The sequence below is a fragment of the Lissotriton vulgaris genome, chromosome 4_1 (assembly GCF_964263255.1).
Source record: "Lissotriton vulgaris chromosome 4_1, aLisVul1.2, whole genome shotgun sequence".
In the NCBI taxonomy this organism is placed as follows: Eukaryota; Metazoa; Chordata; class Amphibia; order Caudata; family Salamandridae; genus Lissotriton; species Lissotriton vulgaris.
The window spans coordinates 237,408,200-237,427,073 of NC_141691.1; the positions used below are offsets into that span (position 1 = coordinate 237,408,200).

An 18,874-nucleotide genomic window follows, 5' to 3' on the forward strand; every position below is an offset into this window, starting at 1 on the left:
ATATAACCTATTTGTTCCTCTTTTCAGAGTCCATCTTTTTTCTGCAGAAACAAAGAGATCACAAGTATGTTTTTAAAATCATCCGAATATTCTTCGTCCAGTGACGAGGTCGGCAGCAGCGACGAGGATGATCAGGGTCAGAAGAGGTTAGTTTTTGTTTCAGTTTGCCTCAGACACAACCAGTGGTTGAGGACAAAGTGCACTGCAAGGTATGGGAACTCAAACCCTGAGTGCAATGGGGGTGGGGATCAGTGAGCCTAGGGGTGGGGTCAAAGGCATGGCAAAAGCAGCAGCATATTCTGTAACTGTTGTGTTGGTCTTTCACCTTCAGGTAATTACATATATGGTAACACACACCTTATGTGAAAAATAAATGTGTTAAACTAATAAGTGGGACATTAACTATTTTACTTTATGAAACCTGGTTTGGTTATTGTGATTATTGCAGATATCTGTTTGTAATCAGAGAGCCACAAAATTGAATGCTGGGGGGTTCAGTGGGTAAGAGAAGCTAGTGTATTTTTAGGCTATGAGGTTTAACAAAGCACTAAGGATATGTAAGTCATTATTGTAAAATTACTTTGCATCCATTGTAAGGTAGGCGGTCACAAATTGTGCACAAATATTTAGGTTTAAGACAAAGGAAAGGTGCTTTCAAACTGTAGATCTTAGTAAAATGCATTCAGACTGTACCTAATGCAAAAAGTTTTTATAAGTGTGCATTAAAAGCATGCACCCCATAGCTCAGCTGCCTTTACCCTTACAATACCTTTCAAAACAAGTATTGCACACATTTGCATTTCTTCAAAACAGTAGGCACCCTGGCATGAAGAGTGTTTCTTGCTTAGCTGTCTGTCCCTCCCTTGGCTTCACAGCATAGACGGCTCCATCCCTTCCATTTTAGCTGGGGTATCCCCGTTGATGGAATTAATAGTCCCAGGACGGTTGTCTTTTAACAAAAAAGTAGGATAACTGTTGTTGTTTAATTAAAAAAGAATGGGCACATAATCCCCAAAGGTCCTGCCCACTTCGACCTTTGAGCACAACTATATGTAGTAATCATGAACATGTTACTAAGATAATTCAGGAAGGTTACAATTAGCCACACTTCTTTTGGTGTATTTTCCTGCCTACCTGAATACTTTGTGCTAAGGAACCAGGTGAGCCTGGCAGACCTTCTCAATTACTCACGTGCCTCGAGTGTTGTTATACTGATATTTCGAATTATATTTCGGTCCTGTAGGACAGGGTGTTTCCTCCCTGTATCTTAGTGGTCTGATGTCTCTAGATTTGCTGTGTCCATATTTTTGCGTATAGACAGAAAGTGGGCTTACCATACAAAATGCTTAGCACTGTAGTATGAGTAACCTCAGTGACCATCCACAGTTGCTCTCACTCCACTAATTGACCAGAAAACCTATACTGCTGGACTCCCTCCCACTCCCAAAACAGAAATAGAGCAACATAGAGGCCAGAGCTCTAATTGCTCTGAAATAAACAACAGTACTGGCTTACTCATACTTAAGAAGTAGTTGCAACAGAACATTAGAATCATGGGATCCTCCCTTGCTTACTTTACTCACATTGAAATAATTATGAAAATAGCAAAAAGCCAGTCTCAGGACCTATACATTCTTCGGATTTTGTATGAAAGTAGCTTAGGGCAGCATTTTCCCAGTATATGTGTCTGCGTGTGTGTGTGTGTGTGTGTGTGTGTGTGTTAAAATGTGTGTTATAAAGTGCTATTCTTTTTTCAAGTACTCTTGCATCTATAACTTTTAAGATACAGTGTCACTGTAGCTTAAAGAGATATGTTAAACGCTGGCTGTCTCCAGACCGCCCAGAAGAGCTCTTGAGTGGATCAATTGAAATTACTCTAATAGTTGCAGTGTGGACCCGACCATGTTTGGAAACAATTTTTCCAATTTGTGTCTTTCAGTTGAACTAAAGTGAGCAAAAAAGTCATTACTGTGCAAACATACTGAGCTTCAGTTTCAAGGAATCAGAAACCTGGGAGAATTGTGGCTGCATATTGAATTAGGCATGGTAGGATATCTAGCATTGTGGTTTTGCTGCCATACAAAGGGTATGCGTAGTTGCATGAAAGAGGTGCTATTGTGCAAGGGATTATAGGAAATGCATAGAACACATGGAACATATTGGTGGGTATAGCAAACGTGTAACACGACCTTTATCACCTTGAATGTAATGCTTCTTCTGCAAAAAGATAGGTAGGAGTGTGTTTATAGGAATGGAAGGGGATCTTACACAAATGTCATAGCGGTTTGGGGTAAAGCATTTCTCCAGAACGGAAAAATATTATCCTGTTGAGAAGAAAAAAAAAACAATTCCCACAATTTTCCCACGTAGGCAGGACGATGGTCCACCATGTGAACAGGCCATATGACTATGTATGGTGGAGTAGGCAAACTCTAAAACGTTTGTAATAGACACAGATCTCAGGGCCGACCCTAGGTAATTTTTGTGAATCCCAGAATAGTCATAATTCTACGCAATTGCTAGACAAAAACACTAATATGAGTAGATTTTTGATATTCCTACAACATGTTGCGAATTAAGCTCAGAGTCACGGAGATGACATACTATGTTTTCTATGATACAGGGTGACCACTAACCATCTAAAAGAATATTTGGAAATAAATTATAATCTGTGAAGATATTTATACATTGTCCAGCATTTCATGATCCTATTACTAAAGGTCAAAGCTGCTTTACTGCAACAACAAGACTAAGAGCCGTGTGTACCTTTTCACACCCAATTTAAATGGAACTGACACTTAACTGTGGCTGGTTTCAGCAAATATAAATATATGCTTCAATACCTTTGAAAAAATGCTGCTCCCTTGATACTCACAATATTCAGAAATATAATTACTTAGCATAAAAGAAAAGGCAGCCTCTAGTTAATTGAGTTAATTAACTTATTTCAAAAGGTTATTTTGTGTGGTTTCATTCTGTGGCGTCTTTGTGTCACCAGGCAACAACTGAGCAATGGAGTGGCAGAGCGTTCAAGGACACGAGCTACAGATGGAATAGAACTGAACCCCCAAAGCACCTCAAACGAACAGAAGGTACTCCCGGCATTGTCTCAAAGGGCTATGATTCCCTGGACTGCAAATTTACATATGTGGATGATTAACAGTGCACCTTCCAGAACATTCAGTTTTGAAAAGTGACTAACAGAGACATTGGTGCTTATTTAGGGTGTGGAGGACAGGGCGACGGAGTAAAATACTTTGTTACTCAGATGGAGTACGCGTCTTCTGAATCTAGGGATGTCCCCTGGCCTAGTGGACATCTCTTACACTGACAATACCAGTTGTCACTGAGGTTCCTGTCAGTGTATCAAAAGTTGACAGACAGCGCCGTCAAAAATGACAGTACCATCCATCAAACTTTTAACCTTTCTTTTTATCTTCTAAAACTAAGTCCCAAAGCAGCATTTTGTTTTTGAAAACAAAAATAATCTAATGATGCACACACCATAGGAATTGTCTTTCAAAGTGCAGGGATCATTTTGCAGTTTTCACTGCCCCTCACTGCCAGGTTTGACCTGGCAATGAGGGACAGTGAAGACTAACCATTGGACCTCCCACTCTAAATTGGGCAGGCGATCAAATGGCCAAACCTCCTAGGGCCCTCACTCCATCAGGCCATCGGAGGTGCATGTCAATGCCTGAGACAGTGTAGTCTCTGTTGGTGACATACTGAAGTTCTTGCCAACTCTAAATGAGGGAGGGAGAACTTCAGTTTTGCAGAGAGGGCACTCCGTCTGCCAAACTCTAAATCAGGGCCATAGCTATTTTGCAATGTAATATACATTTGCAAGCACTGCCTAATTCCTAAAGGTACATATGAATTACTTATAATAGACTTTGATGTGCATTTTTGCAAAAGTTAACTTCTTATGGCCGCAAAACCCAACCCATATTCACGTAGGAGACATTTAAAATGCGTTAAGGGTGCTCTAACTTGCATTTATATTGTCTTTATGTCTTCCTGACTCAGATTTGCACTACACCACAGCAGAGCCCAGAAAAGCAGAACAGTAGCAGCCATCAAGGTCTCCGAAATTTGAACAATCAGAACTATCTTCTCCCAGACCTCTTACAACAGAGCCATCGTTCAGTGACCTCGCATAATCAAAAGAATACGGCTCAGATTGGTCAAGGACCTTTGAACAAAGCAGTGAAAGAACAGGTAAAACATCATCACCAGCACACTTGGTCTCTTTCCTTGTTCTACTTGCAGCACTAGAGATATAAAGATGGGTAGCTTATTACCACTTGCTATTGTCTCTTCTATGCACTACTATGTGATCACATTGGCAAATCTCTCATCCTTTTCAACTTCAATGATCTCTTGCCCTGTGCATCTGTGGATCTTAGAAGAAACTGCTTCCTCGCTTCCAAAATGGATACGACTAATCATGCATGTCAGATGGATATCTTCATCACAATGAACACGTTGGGTAAACGGAAGGCTGGCATGCTGAGCATGGTACCAACTGTGAATACACCTTTTCTCTATCCTGCATACATATTTGCGAATTGATCTTTAACCCTGTCTCATCAGAAGCGTATATCAAACTGTGGGTCGTAACCCACTGATGGGTTGCAAGCCACTTTTTTTGTGGGTCACAATAGTCCTGGTATATATAAGTGATCTGATTTTTTATATTGAAATTTAGTAATAAATGTAAAGTTTGTTGTTCTAAAAACTGGGTTGTGGTCCTAAATAGTTTGAGAAGCACTGCTCATAAGGATACCAAACCCCTCCCTTCAGCCTTAACCTTTCAACCTTGTATTCTATTTACATCCAGATTATAGAATCAAAAGTGATAGACTTGTACTGCATAGTGCAGTAAACTGCACATCCTTTGGCTTTCTGATAACACATTAAGTGGTAATATAGGGTGCCACTGTTGTTTACTTGACAATATCTTCAAAGCATCTAATGCTGAGAAATGTGTCTTAGGCCCATCCTCCACTGGCAGGAAGCAGCATATTATTCACCACCAATGAAGGGCATCTCATGTCAAAACCTTTGGCATGATGTGGATTTCAAAATTAAATATATATGTTCACTGAATAAATGGTAACAACCTATATACAATGCATTAACAAAGACAATCCCGATGCATTTCGGGTTCAAATTGAACCCTTCTTCAGGGGAAAAAAGTCAATGAAATGTAACTTGATTGAGTCAGGTGAATCTTCCTCAGGAGTCTACAAGACAACAAATATGCGTATTAAAGCCAAGTTGCCTGAGTCTTACAAATATTTACATACAAGCCATGCAATGAAAAGCTAGGATTTGCACTCAAGAAAAAGATGTAGAAAAAAGAAAAGATTAGTGACCCTAAGTGAGTGTGGTAAAAATGAAACTGAAGGAGCAAAAGTATAGTGCGTTTATACAACAATCACATCTAACACCTAGTTCGTGCACTGCCATGCATAAGATGTACCACAGTGCTAAGTGTAATTAAAAATCGTAAATGCTGTGTGAGAATAAGCGAGTGAAATGGGTATCAAGTCTTACCCCACTCAATAAGAACTCGTGCTTTCTGACGCTAAAAGATAATAATAATGGAAGAAACTGAAAGGGTCTGCATGCAAAATGCAAGTTGCTTCGGTGAATAGTTCTGTGAAAGTGAGTCTTGCCAGGCAAAATATCCTATCATTAGAGACGTGACGCCTCCGTGCGTAGAAAGCTGTTATCTGAGCAATTCGAAATGGTGCTGTAAAAGCGTAATATTTAAACCTTAGTACTAAGCAGCTCAAAGAATGCGCAATGATGCATTCTATAAAAATAAATCTTAACCGACTGAGCAACAACCGGAAAGTTCAATGCGTGGTCTCTAAAAGACGCAACAGGGGTCTTTTCAGCTGCAACGGTAAACGCAAAAAGCAATGCGAATGTTAAAATTAAGAAATCGGGCATTCCGATGTGCCTTGCCCAAGTGCGTCTGGTCGTCAAAAGCTCTCACCAGATGAAAGAAATTCCGAAACGCTTCACTGAAGTCTCCTCACTCAAAACGAACGCCAGTCGCCATGGTACGAACACCGTACCCGGCATGCCTCTCGTTCTTAAAGGAACAGAGTCTTAATTAGAGCAATGGCGTTATCAACGATATCAGGGCCATGCAAATAACTTTATTGTGCTGCATGCGGACACTAAAGATCAAATTAGATAATAAAATAATAAAAAGGTTGCAAAACCCCTAAGGAACAATCTGAAAGAGGCTAAAACTGTATTTGTTCTAAGAAAAATAAAATAATACAGTTATGAGAGGTAAAAAATTGGCGGTATTTAGAATGTAAGAATAGTATGAAACATGCTGAGTTCATGTGTGTTATGTGAGGGAATGTGTCTAAATGAAATGAATATATAAGGATACTTTGGAAGAAGGTATAGAGTTGTGGGAAATGAGTGCAAATTCTTTACAAAAGTATCAATGTGCCAACAGTCTATCCTCAAAGGAAACACAATAATTCATAATGATCACTGAGCCCCCCAGTATGATTGTGCCCAATGTTTTTATCCAATGAGTCTCCCTACACGCCAAAGCGACATTTATGTCTGTGCCTGAACTCAATGCTACTTGTTCTAAGATGGTGAACCTGAGTTGTGGGATGGTGTGCGAAGCCTGCAACCAGTGAGCGACGAGTGAAGAGCTGGTGTTTTTGTTGCGGATTCTACTCTTATGCTCAATTATACGTGTTTTGACTTTGTGGCTTGTTCTCCCCACGTAGACCAATCCACATGGGCACTTGATAGCATAAATTACCCTCTCAGTATTACAATCCGAAGTGTGGCTTAGTTTAAGTGTTTTGCCTGTATGTGGGTGTGTGAAAACATCACCCAAAATGACATTGCCACACTGTCCACAGTTATAGCATTTCCTCATTCCCTTGGTGGCCTGTTTTTTAATTTTTTTATTGGATTTTAGTAGCTCTCGCAAGTTTTTAGGTCTCGAATGTGCAAATAACGGGGGACCTTGGAACAGATTGACAAAGTTGGGTTCTTGGTCTATGATCTCCCAACGTTTTCTTATAATAGGTTTAATGCGAGACGCTTGGTTTGAATTTTTAAGAACGAATACTTCTCGATTTTTTGCCTGTTTTGCGGCTGGCTTTAGTAGGTCCTCTCTAGTTCTTAAAGCAACTTGTTGATCAGCATTTTACAAAGTCTGGTCAGGGTAACCCCTAATCTTGTACCTCGACAATTGGTCCTGCATCAATTTTGCAAATGTTTCAGGATCTGATGTAATCCTCTTAATCCTCGTAAATTAAGAGACTGGCAGATGTTGCTTCAAGGAATAAGGGTGAGCACTTGAGAAAACAAGTGCATTATTAACATCTGTAGGTTTCCTATAGACAGATGTCGTGAGTCCAGTGTCTGTTTTACAGATTTCAATGTCCAAAAAATGAATCTTTGTGTTGTGAATCTCATGTGTGAATTGAATCCTGGGATTATGTGTGTTAAATTCAGTAATGCATTCTTCTAAAAGTATCCTAGATCCTTTCCACACAACAAGAATATCGTCTATATAACGCAGAAATACTACTGCGTTATCTGTCCACGTAGGGTTGCTCAGAATAAAGTTGTGTTCGAAGTAAGCCATAAAGGTATTGGCATATGAGGGGGCCCCGGGAAAGCCGATTGAAGTGCACGTTTTCTGCAAATAAAATTTGTTTTGCCAAATGAAATAACTGTGGTATAAAGCAAAATGCAATAATTGTAGTAAAAAAATACTCATGTCTGTACTGAAGGAGGAGGCCAGCAACCTCCATTCCACTGCCTCCAAGCCCTCATTGTGGGCTATCGATGTATATAAGGCAACCACGTCAATGGTGCAAAGCAGCACCTCTTCATCAAAGACTTTACGAACCTTTTCAAGTTGTAATAAACAATCAGTAGTATCCTTGACGTAGGTCCCCCAGGATTGTACCAGCGGTTGCAAGTAGTGATCGAGATAATAGCCAATAGATTCATGTATCGATTTGCATCCTGCAACTATAGGTCGAAATGGTGGCTTCAATCTGTGTTTATGCATCTTTGGGAGTATATCTGTGGGACCTTGGGTGTGGAATTCACTAAGAATTTAGCAGTGTTTTCATCAATGGTGCCTGCCGTTACAGCTGCTGTAACAATGTCAGTGAAGAGGATTAACATTTCATTCGTTGGGTATTGTTGTAAAAGAATATATTATTCCTCATCCTGTACGTGCAAGTCAACCTGTGAGTTGTAGTATTCAGTATCAAGAACAAGAAGATGTGACTGTTGAATAAACACACTATACTTTTGCACCTTCAGTATCATTTTTACCACATGCACTTCGGGTCGATAATCTTTTCTTTTTTCTACATCTTTTTCTTGAGTGCAAATCCTAGCTTTTCATTGCATGGCTTGTATGTAAATATTTGTAAGACTCAGGCAACTTGGCTTTAATAAGCATATTTGTTGTGTTGTAGACTCCTGAGGAAGATTCACCTGACTCAATCAAGTTACATTTCATTGACATTTTTCCCCTGAAGAAGGGTTCCATTTGAACCCGAAATGCATAGGGATTGTCTTTGTTAATGCATTGTATATAGGTTGTTACCATTTATGCAGTGAACATATATATTTGATTTTGAAATCCACATCATTTTTAAAATTGCTGAAATTCTGTATTATTGTACATGACTCTGTGATTTGACACATAATATTTATCACACAGTGCCATTTCTACTGTTGTAAATATTAAGATCTGATTATGATATAATATAGTGAACCTTGCAAATAAGTGTTTTGAGTAATTTGTTCTGAGACATTTTAGTCCACAGCTGTGCTCCACGTAGGAAGTGGATTGTCACTTCCTCCATTTTGTATTTTGATACCTTTTTAGAGACTAGGGGTGATCCCTTACCAAAACGTATATGCAAGCAAAAGCTGTTTATCTCATCTTTAGAATTTGATTATTTTTTATAAATAATTGTGAAAGGAAAGGTGTGCTGGGTCACTCCAGGTATAAATACCCTATATTAAGGCATGTATTAAAGCGGAGATTGTCTAAATGATGTCAAAATGTGTCTGAAACCTAAGGCAGACATCATCAAACAAATGAACATTCTAGAATACACACTGAAGTTGTTTGTTAGCCATGCATAACTGAGAAAAGGGAACTCTTTTTTCTCAACACTGGATGGCCTTGAAGGTTAAATATCACCAGCATGTGGTAAAGCAAGATCCCAAAATGTTGTTCTCAATTATTGACTTTGGTGCATAGAAACAGTCAGATATCGGTGCCCAATGACAAGTTAAGACTCAAACGCTGGCAAGGGGGCTGATTAGACCTCATATATTTATATAGATTTAATATATTGAAATAATTCCATGCATCTCTCAATACCAGCAAGAGTGGCAGTAGCAGAAAAAGCAGACATTCTCCTGCGACTGGACACATTCGTTTTTGAATCTGTGAGTTCTCACTGAGCTATTTCACTTTAGTTATAACCAGTGCCAGACTAAGGTGCCAAAACTGGCAATATCCTGTAAGGCTTGTGAAACCTCCTATGCTGACTCATGAACATATAAAAATTGTATATGCTGCAGCGGGGTTTCTAGTTTGGATGGAACTATTAAGGGCCAACAGCCCTTCAGCCATGGGATTCCAGTATTTAGGATCAACACCATAGCAACCACAAAGGATTCAAGTGCAGCTGCGGTCTGTACAAATAACTATGGTGGGGCTGCATGGGGGGGATTTTGAGGGACAATGTAGAGGGAAAATTAATTATATATTTAAGTTTACCTCTGCATCATCCCTCGAAATCCCCGCTACCTGTCCCTACCGCTGTAACCTGCCGGACCACGGCTGTTCAAGTGTGAATTCCGTCTCTTGGTGACTAGTGCTCTGTCAGCATCCTGGGAAGCCAGCCATCTGTAATGTGACACGATGGCCTGTTCAACCCAGTGACCCATTTTATTTTATTTTTAATTTAAATTAGCAAAGCGCAGGAATTAATCCCGCAGGGGTGTCTCCGCTCTGACCACAGAAGGAAAAATAGAGGGTAGCGGGACGCTCAGGTATTGCAGAGTTCAGTTTTCAATAGTTTCCTGAATTTAAGAAGATTAGGGCACTAGCCTAAGGCGATGCTGAGCGAGTTCCAAAGATGCGGGGCAAGATATGTAAAAAATGTGCCCCGGTATGAACGTTGTTAACACGAGGGACTAATAGCAGAGTCTTCCCATCAGAGCGTAGAGATCTATTGTAGAGGTAATGGACAAGTTTTTCGGTCAGCTACCTGGGCCTGCTATCATTGATTGTTTTATGGACTAGGCAGCAGATTTTAAACTTGATTCTGTCACGGATGGGGAGCCAGTAAAGACATTTCAGTAACGGTATGGAAGCTGCCCTGGGCGGCAAATTAAGCACCAACCGTGCTGCTGAGTTTTGAACTAAAGCTTGGAGCAGGGTCTTGCGGACAGATAAAGGGACAAGGTAGAACACTCTCCAAAGGAGCTTCGACATGAAAAAGCATGTGCCTGAAACGGCACCCACGAGGTCTTTCATGGATAAAGAGAGGCCCAGATATACTCCCAGATGTTTTGCCTTGATAGTGGGGATAGGAGCAGGGCCTAATTCTGACGGCCATCAATCAGGGTACCACAGAAGTTGTGCTTTGCCGAACAGGAGAACTTCCATTTTATTGGCATTCAACTCGAGAAAGTTCTTTGTCATCCAGTCAGAAATAGCATGCATGCCCTCTGCAGAAAGCTGTTTCAATGCCACCGAGTTATTATCAACCCATGACTTATAACTGCCTGCTTAAGCAGTATTCATTGGCACTAACCTTCCTGAGATAGCTTAAGGCATAATTCCTTTAACTGTGTCTGATAGGTGAAAGAGTGAGTGAATAGAAGGATGAAAGAATGGGCAGATGTGTCAAAGTAAAGACGAAGGCAGTGTGTTGAAAGGCTGGGTGTATATATGAAAGGGAAAACGGTGGCAGGCAGGATAAGAGAATACAATAAAGCATAGTTGGATGGGTCGCTGGATGGTAGGGCGGAAAGGTGAAGAGACGTACAGATGGTGATTAAATAGACACAAATAAATAAATGGAAGGGTGAACGGATAGATGGATGGAAGGAGGATGGTCAGGTGAAGCGAACTCTTCTAAGGACAGTCATAATTGCTCATTTCAAGTGGTCTGTTTGATAAGAGGTATGGTTCAAGTGGGGAACATTTAGCTTTTCTGTCTACAACAAGTACGAAAACCTTAGGGGCCTTTTCACAAATGTAACGAATATACATGTATATATTTACTCATATGGATATATACTACTACAGCTAGGTGTAACTCTACACTTTTTTTATAGTCACAATTTCAGAATCTCGATTTACACCTGAGGTTCCGTGACGATTGTAAGCGGTGTTTTCGACTCGCACGAATATGGTCGAGTCTGGTATCTATGAACCGCAAATGACGAGTTTAGTAAGTGTGCGCAGTTTCGCTGTGCTAACTTAAACCGTTCGTTTGTTATGTGGGTTTTCATCTGTACCCACGGGTTCCATCTTAGATACGGCATCCATTTTGTCTCTTGCCCTCAAGTAGCCAGCGAACGGACGCTGTCCGCTTCGCGACCCTGGGACTCCCAAGATATTTGCGGAAGACACATGTTCTTTGTAAGTGTCTTTATGACGAGGGGGTTGCTACTGTAAGGCAGGTGGCGCCGCACGAGGCTCATCTTGCCGCATGGACTTATTGTCTCAGCCGTGCATCTCATTAGGCACGTCCCTTTGATGCCTGTATCTCGTGCCTCCCGATACCTCCCCTTTTACACCCCTTCCGATCTCCCCACTGTCTCCGTCTTCCTCTGCACCTGTCTTCATTCCTATTTTCGATCTACTTTACTGCTGATTGGAATTCGCTAATGGTGGGAAGATGGGTTTTTACAGTTGGGAACCGCCAAATGTTTCCGCACTTATGTTCCGGATCTTATGTGTTTCTAAGTGACCAAAGCGACCCCACTGGGAGTTAAATGTGGGAACCGGGTTGTAAACTTTTGTGTTCAATGTTATCCTATGGGTAAAAACTGTATAAAAGGAGCGATCCACAGAACCAATTTGAAGCAGTCTCCCCGAACTACACTCGATGTACTTCCTGTGACTTCTGTGTTCCCTGCAGCTAATAAACCTTGAATCTTTGACGTCGAAGGAAGTGTCCCGTGTCTCTGTGACTTGTACGCCGGAGCAGGTTACCCACGAAGGTTTCAGGTGTTGTGCCCTGGCACCGCTGGGTCTAAAAGAACCCAGTCCTTCACACCCAGGTGTAGACTTACCTGTCTTCACCACCTCAAATGAGGGGATGGAACTTCCCACAGCAAAATTTATAAGTCTAAATGTTCTACTAGTAACTTTTCACACATAGGTAGAGATCTCCACCCCGTGATGGAGATCTCCCTATGGGAAAGTATGGGGAAATTTATTAAATTAAATAATACATTTAAAAACCTCATAAACATTTGAATTTTTATTTATTATCTAGTAAACTTTGTTTTACTCATACAAAACCTAAGAAACTCAGCCGTTATAGTTAGCTGCGCTAACTATAACTCGCTCCCCGCAATGCAATGCTGATGATGGCACATACTACATCACTCATGACATGGACAGGAGTTGCGTTTGCAGAGTGGTTGACAAAGCGGGTATGACCTCTGAAGACCTCTTGGTAATCCTGCTGTGTGGGACTAACGGTAGGTAACAGGAGGGGTAGTTGGCCTCTCCTATTACCTTCAGTAAGTCCCACACAACAGGATTGCTGAGTTCTGATAGCAGGCCATGCCCCCTTTCTCCACCAGTCTGCAAACGCACCTTCTGGCATGCTCTTGGTTGGGGGATGAAGTCCCCTTCACTGCTGGGAGTCCTTAAGGGCCAAATAGCCTCCCTGTTGCTTCCAGTAAGCCCCACACAGGGGGATTGCTGAGAGGTAGTTGAAGGCCACGCCACCTTCATCTACCACTCTGCAAACATGCCTCCTGGCACGCTCTTGGTTGTGGGATGATGTTCCCTTGCCTCTTTAGGATTCCTGGGGGGCAACTAGCCCACCTATTACCTCCAGTATTCCCACACAGCTGGATCGCTGAGAGGTGGTCAGAGGGCTGGCCCCCTTTCTCCATCACTCTGCAAACACGCCTCCTGGCGCACTGCTGCTTGGGGGATGAAGTCCACTTTAGTTCTGTGGTTCTTCAGCAGTACACCAAGAGGTGCGTTTGCAGAGTGGTGTAAAAAGAGGAGTTGCCTCTGACCACCTCTCAGCAATCCCACTGTGTGGGGATTACTGGAGGTAACAGGTAGGCTAGTTGCTCCCTAAGGACTATCCGCATCGAAAGGGACTTCATCACCCAACAAAGAGCGCACCAGGAGGCGCGTTTGCAGAGTAGTGGAGAAAAGGGGCGGTCATCTGGTGATTTGCTGGTATCCTTTTTTTCAATTTTAGGAAGGGGGGCTCTGTGGCCTCCCTTCTTTTGACCATTTTGGGCCCGAGGGCCCTATCCCCAGGTCCTGGCCTATTTTCTTTTTCTTAATAGACTAAAAAGGGAGGGGGCATGGTCCCCCCTTCCCAGACCGATTTTGGCCCTGGGGACCCCATGCCCAGGAGCCGGGCCATGTTCTTTCTTTCTTTTTTATTTTTTTTAAGGAAAGAGGCCATGTGGACCACCCTTCCCTGGGCCAGTTTTGCCCCAGGGACCCCCATCCCAAGGGGCCTGCCCTGTCTTTTTTTTTTATTTTTGGAGGGGGGACAAGAGCTACCTTTTTGCCAAATTTGGTGTAATTCTGTTGAGCAGTTCATGCTGTGTCTGAAGTTTCCTATGGAAATTAACAAGGAGAAAACACGTTTTTGGACCCCCCTTTTTCTTGGCCCCATTTGACGAATCACCTTAAAACTTTCAACACAGCCACTGAAGTGAGTTGGCCATTAGGTTTGAACATGTTGCGAAGATTCGTCAAACAGCGCCAAAGATATTGGCAAAAGAAAATACGCTTTTGAATACAACAAGGTCCTAACTATAACTGCCTACTGGCAACTGCCAGTAGGTAATTAACACACACACACACATATATATCTATATATATATATATATATATATATAGATATATATGTGTTGGTAAAACAAGGCATACACACACATCGTCCACTTAGCCCATTCAGGGCTATACACAAAGTACTAATTTAGCACCTAAACAAATACCAAAATAATTTATACTCTTCTGAAAATGATCAGAATGAACTCATGCCAAGTGAGGTGGACAGAAAGACAGAGTAAAATATCTTCTGTATGTGTATAAATGAATGTTCACTGATAATTTGCCTTAATAACCAACTCAGTGTTTTTATTATTTTTATCATTATATACACTTTTGCACGGGCACTTTTTCTAAAAAGTCATTTTATACCCCATGTTAACATGATGATACAATGCTACAAACAAATTGTAATATTGCATGTTCAAATATGGCCGCCAAAACCACCAAGGCGAGCAATAGTCCACTTTCTATGTTTGGGGAAGTGGTAGGGGATTTAATGACTGTGTACACAAAGAATGGCTGACACTGAAGAAGCCAAATCGGTGAAACGCGTATGTCAGGGGGGCAGGGGGGTCTGCCAATAAACCATTGTTGGAGAAAACAACAACTTGGAGTGCCGTCCTTTCTTGACCTTCGCAAAGACCACGGAGGTGTGTGCTAACATAGATATAGAGTGATGTCATCAGTGATGTCACTGACCATGTCATGAATGATGTAATATGTGACATCATCAGCAGTGGATTGCGGGTGCGCGATATATAGTTAGCGCATCTAACTATATATGGAATTTCAATGGTTTTATGCGAGTAAAATAAGGTTTTGTAAATGCAAATCCCTAACTATATATGGCCTAAAACCAATGGTTTTTTCATTGAATTTTCAAGGTTTTGTAAATGCAAATTCCTAACTATATATCCACTATAACCTATGTTTTTTTCTGTGAATTTCATTGGTTTTTTAATAGCAAATATGAAAAGCTTTAAAATGTCAAGTACGTGATAGATAAAAACATTTTCGTATTTATGCACGCTGATGTGCTTTGAACGCTGCACCCCCCCCCTCCCCTCTTTTGTCTTAGTAGTACTCTCTCTTTGCAGATAGTGAACGGTAGTTAACGCAGGCCTTTGCCCCCGTTGTAATCCGTCGTGCCTGCTTGTCTCTCCATTTGATTGATTGTTGTCCAAGCATTTACTGTTTTAGAATTGGTTCTCTTTGGATCATTCTCTATTTACAAACAAGCACAAAGTCGCAATACTCTGTTTAGTCTTTGCAGATAGTGAAAAATCGTGTAAAAAAATAAAAGTAATCGAGCAAAATCAGTAGGCCACTAATTGGATCTCTTTTTGACCTCGCTAAAATAGAAATATTAGGAACAACCCTTCATGAGAAATACGAAAATAGTGAGATGAACTGAGCTCCACACCATGAGGGCTGCAAGACAGCTCGGCTCCATCACCCATCCCGCACAAAATAACGACAAACCCTATGCAAATATTAAAAATATAGACAACACACCAGCAAAGAAACAGGGTAAAACATTTTATTAAAAAACTATTTACATAACGTTGGTTTATAAGATGATGTCAGTAGTGGACCGATGTGTGAATAGGTCGAAAGCAGCACAAGGCTCCAAGATCCGGATGGCAAGCTCCTGGATGTTGGGTGCCATAGTTCAGAGTTCTGAGTTTGAGCCTTTTTCAATGCCTGTGCTTTGTTGAATCAAAATGGCGGCTTGACACAAAGCTGACTCAAGCGTTGCTACTGATGCTATGCAGACCAAAACTGGTTTTCAGTTTGTACATTTTTCTAGATTTTTCAATCCAAGTTTGGTTGACTTTGTAGAACGATGGCTTCAAATTTTCAACATACGGTGTGGTGGCGCTGACTGGGAGGGGGCGCTTCGCTCCTGCCCCCTCCCCAAGTAAGATTTTCATACGTGAAAGTACGTTTATGGTTTTGGTCCCTGAGTTGCTTCGATGTCACTGCCATTCTCAAATGGCATAAGTTCTGGATGTTGGGTGCCATAGTTAAGAGTTCTGAGCAGTGCTTGTAACACTGTCTGAAGCTTATTTCCACCTACTGCAGCTTCACTATTCTCAAAGTAAGTGAGTGTCGTTTGTGGACCTGACTGCATTAGAAAACAATGTGATATGTTACCTTCCTAAACAGCTTGACGGAGGCCCCTGAGGGGCGGTGTGATGGCCATGGACTCGGAGAAGACGCTTGGCTCCGACACCCTCCCCAAGTCTTATAGCACTGGTGTAGCCTGAGATCGCCCCCGACATAGGCGGCCGGCTCCCGGGGTCCGGCGGAACTTTTTGCCTTTTGATGACTCTTCAATTCTGAACCTTGTCCCACAATCCGTTTGACCTGAAGACACGCTGTAGTGGGGCGCCCCTTTACCGTTTCAGTTGCCATTCCGCCCGCTTTTGCTACACTGTGCCTCTTCCGCCATTCAGCTGTTTACCGCCCGCTCTTGCGACTACAGCGTCTCGCTCATCATGTAGTTGAGTTGCTCCCGCTCTTGCGGTGCAGCGATAGGCGGCTGCCACAGGACTCTCAAAATGGCGGCCGGCTCTTCGGTTTTGGGCCTGGTCCACTAAAATGGCCCTGGGACACCTTTGAACTCGGACGCTTCCCTGATAGGGCTTGGGTCCCATTCTCGAAAAGCGTCCCCTCAGCCGTGAAGATTCTACAAAAGTCTTGGGGGCCTCCGACTCCCGCAGGCTTCTGGTGGGGAGCGGCTGCCATGATTGCTCGTGGAATGGCCACGACGGAGCTACGAGATGGTAGTGGTCTCATGCTGACGCCAGCTTTAGTCTGAAACATCCAGAAACACTGTAGACTACCAATTCGATCAGTTCCGGTAGCGCCCCAACATGACCCGGAAGAGAAGAACTTGCCCTCCCCTCTTTGACTGATGGTTCTTGTTGCCTGTCCCCTCTGTTGTCATTTAACAGAACTTTTTGGACTGCTGAAAGGGGTTGTGTTCCGAACGCTGGTTGGTGGAGACATTTTGACTATATTCTTGACCTACGTTGTCGCGTAATGCGTTATATGACATGCCGCGTTAGCGCACCCGGAAGTGATCCGAGGCGCGGCGCGCAGCGCGTAACGTAAGCATAACAGGTCATGTGACTTGTTAATAAAACTTTTCATTGGTTCATTTTACTTTTGTTAATTTAATGATGAAAAGCTTGGTCATATGACCTAAAAATTACGCTTTTTATTGTTTTCGAACAATATTTTTTTTTCAAACATATGTTATAATATTCCAGGCTAATGTACTTTCCCGGAAAATTTACAACTGTCTTGCAAGTAAAATATATTCCTTTTTCGAGAAAAAGGGCGTTTCTTCCTTCCATGACGGAGCCGTTGAGTAAAAGAGATTCGGCCTGCTGTCTTAGTCGCCGATACGCCTGATTATCAGATTCTTATCGATCACTTTATGTTGCAGACATGAAAAACACAACTGCCCTTGACCATTTATCTTTACTGCGTTCCTACATATTATACCTTTTATCCGTCATGTAATTGGACTGCTTTATTTCACTTGCCTTTTACTGATTCGAAAACAGTGACTAAAAGTAAAAACTTTACCAATGTAAATACTACTACCGTGTTTTGTTTTAAAAACCTTTATTGTGAAAATGTCAGTATACAAATACGGGCCTATAACCACGTGGGCCGGCCACGGAGCAAACTGAAATCATATATGATGAGGAGACATTTACACTGTAGAAGAACGTAACGAGCGGGCCATTAGGTTGCAAGAACAAAGGTGTCTAACAGTTGCGGAATCGGTGGACGTACATTTTGTAATTAAAATAAGACAGGGCCACTTACAATAACATTTTCTAGATATACATTTGCGGGCAAGGAGTTACGAGTCCCATTTATACCGGCGCCATTTTGGGCGAGGCCGGGCAGGTCCAAGATATAGTCAAAATGTCTCCACCAACCATCGGCCAGACCAGAACCCCTTTCGGCCCTTTATGCTACAAGATGGTGTCTTCCATTCAGAAAATATTGTTGGCAGCATTTTGAAAGGAAACAGAAACAGCCGTTCTCCTAGTGAGTTTCACATTGTTACATTTAGGAAGAATGTTGAAGAGTAGTATGTGGAAAATCTGAAGCCATTTTTATACAAACTCTCAATCAGACTTGGATGGAAAAAAAAATCCTGAAGAATGTACAAACTGAAAACCAATTTTTGTCTGTATAGCATCAACAGTAACGCTTGAGTCAGCTTTGTGTCAAGCCGCCATTTTCATTCAATCAATAGCGTCCCCTTGCACACATTCAGGGACCTGGTCGTGTCTTCAGATGAAACGGATTGTAGGAAAAGAAGCAGAAAGGAAAAGGAAAAAAGTTCCGCCGGACCTCGGGAGCCGGCCGCCTATGTCATGTGCGACCTTTGGCCACACCAGGGCAATAGTAAAGCTGCAGCAGGTGCAAATACGCTTCAGACAGTCTTACAAGCACTGCTTAGAACTCTCAACTGAGGCACTCAACATCCAGGACTTGCCATTCGGATCTTGGCGCCTTGTGCTGGTTCCGACCTATTCACACATCGGTCCACTACTGACATCACCTCATAAGCCAACGGGGCACCCCACGCCGACTTTGGGCGCAGCATTGTAGGATGGCCACACCAGTGCGGCAACTTGCTGGACACAACATCGGGGCCATCCAGATCTCGGCGCGTTCGACTCACTGTACCGCAAGAGTGACCGCAACTCAGCTGGACACGCCGTCTTTCGGCGCAGCATTGTA

At 42.2% G+C, this 18,874-nt stretch overlaps 1 protein-coding gene across 1 annotated transcript in view; it reads left to right on the forward strand.

Annotated features, from left to right (window-relative positions):
• The window catches only part of NRK (Nik related kinase), an 895,726-nt gene that overhangs the window by 646,182 nt on the left and 230,670 nt on the right, over nucleotides 1–18,874 (forward strand). Inside the window, exons 20-22 of the mRNA XM_086918574.1 lie at nucleotides 28–146; nucleotides 2,999–3,092; nucleotides 4,030–4,221. Coding sequence (XP_086774700.1) covers nucleotides 28–146; nucleotides 2,999–3,092; nucleotides 4,030–4,221 — 405 coding nt within the window. The remainder of the gene's footprint in view (nucleotides 1–27; nucleotides 147–2,998; nucleotides 3,093–4,029; nucleotides 4,222–18,874) is intronic.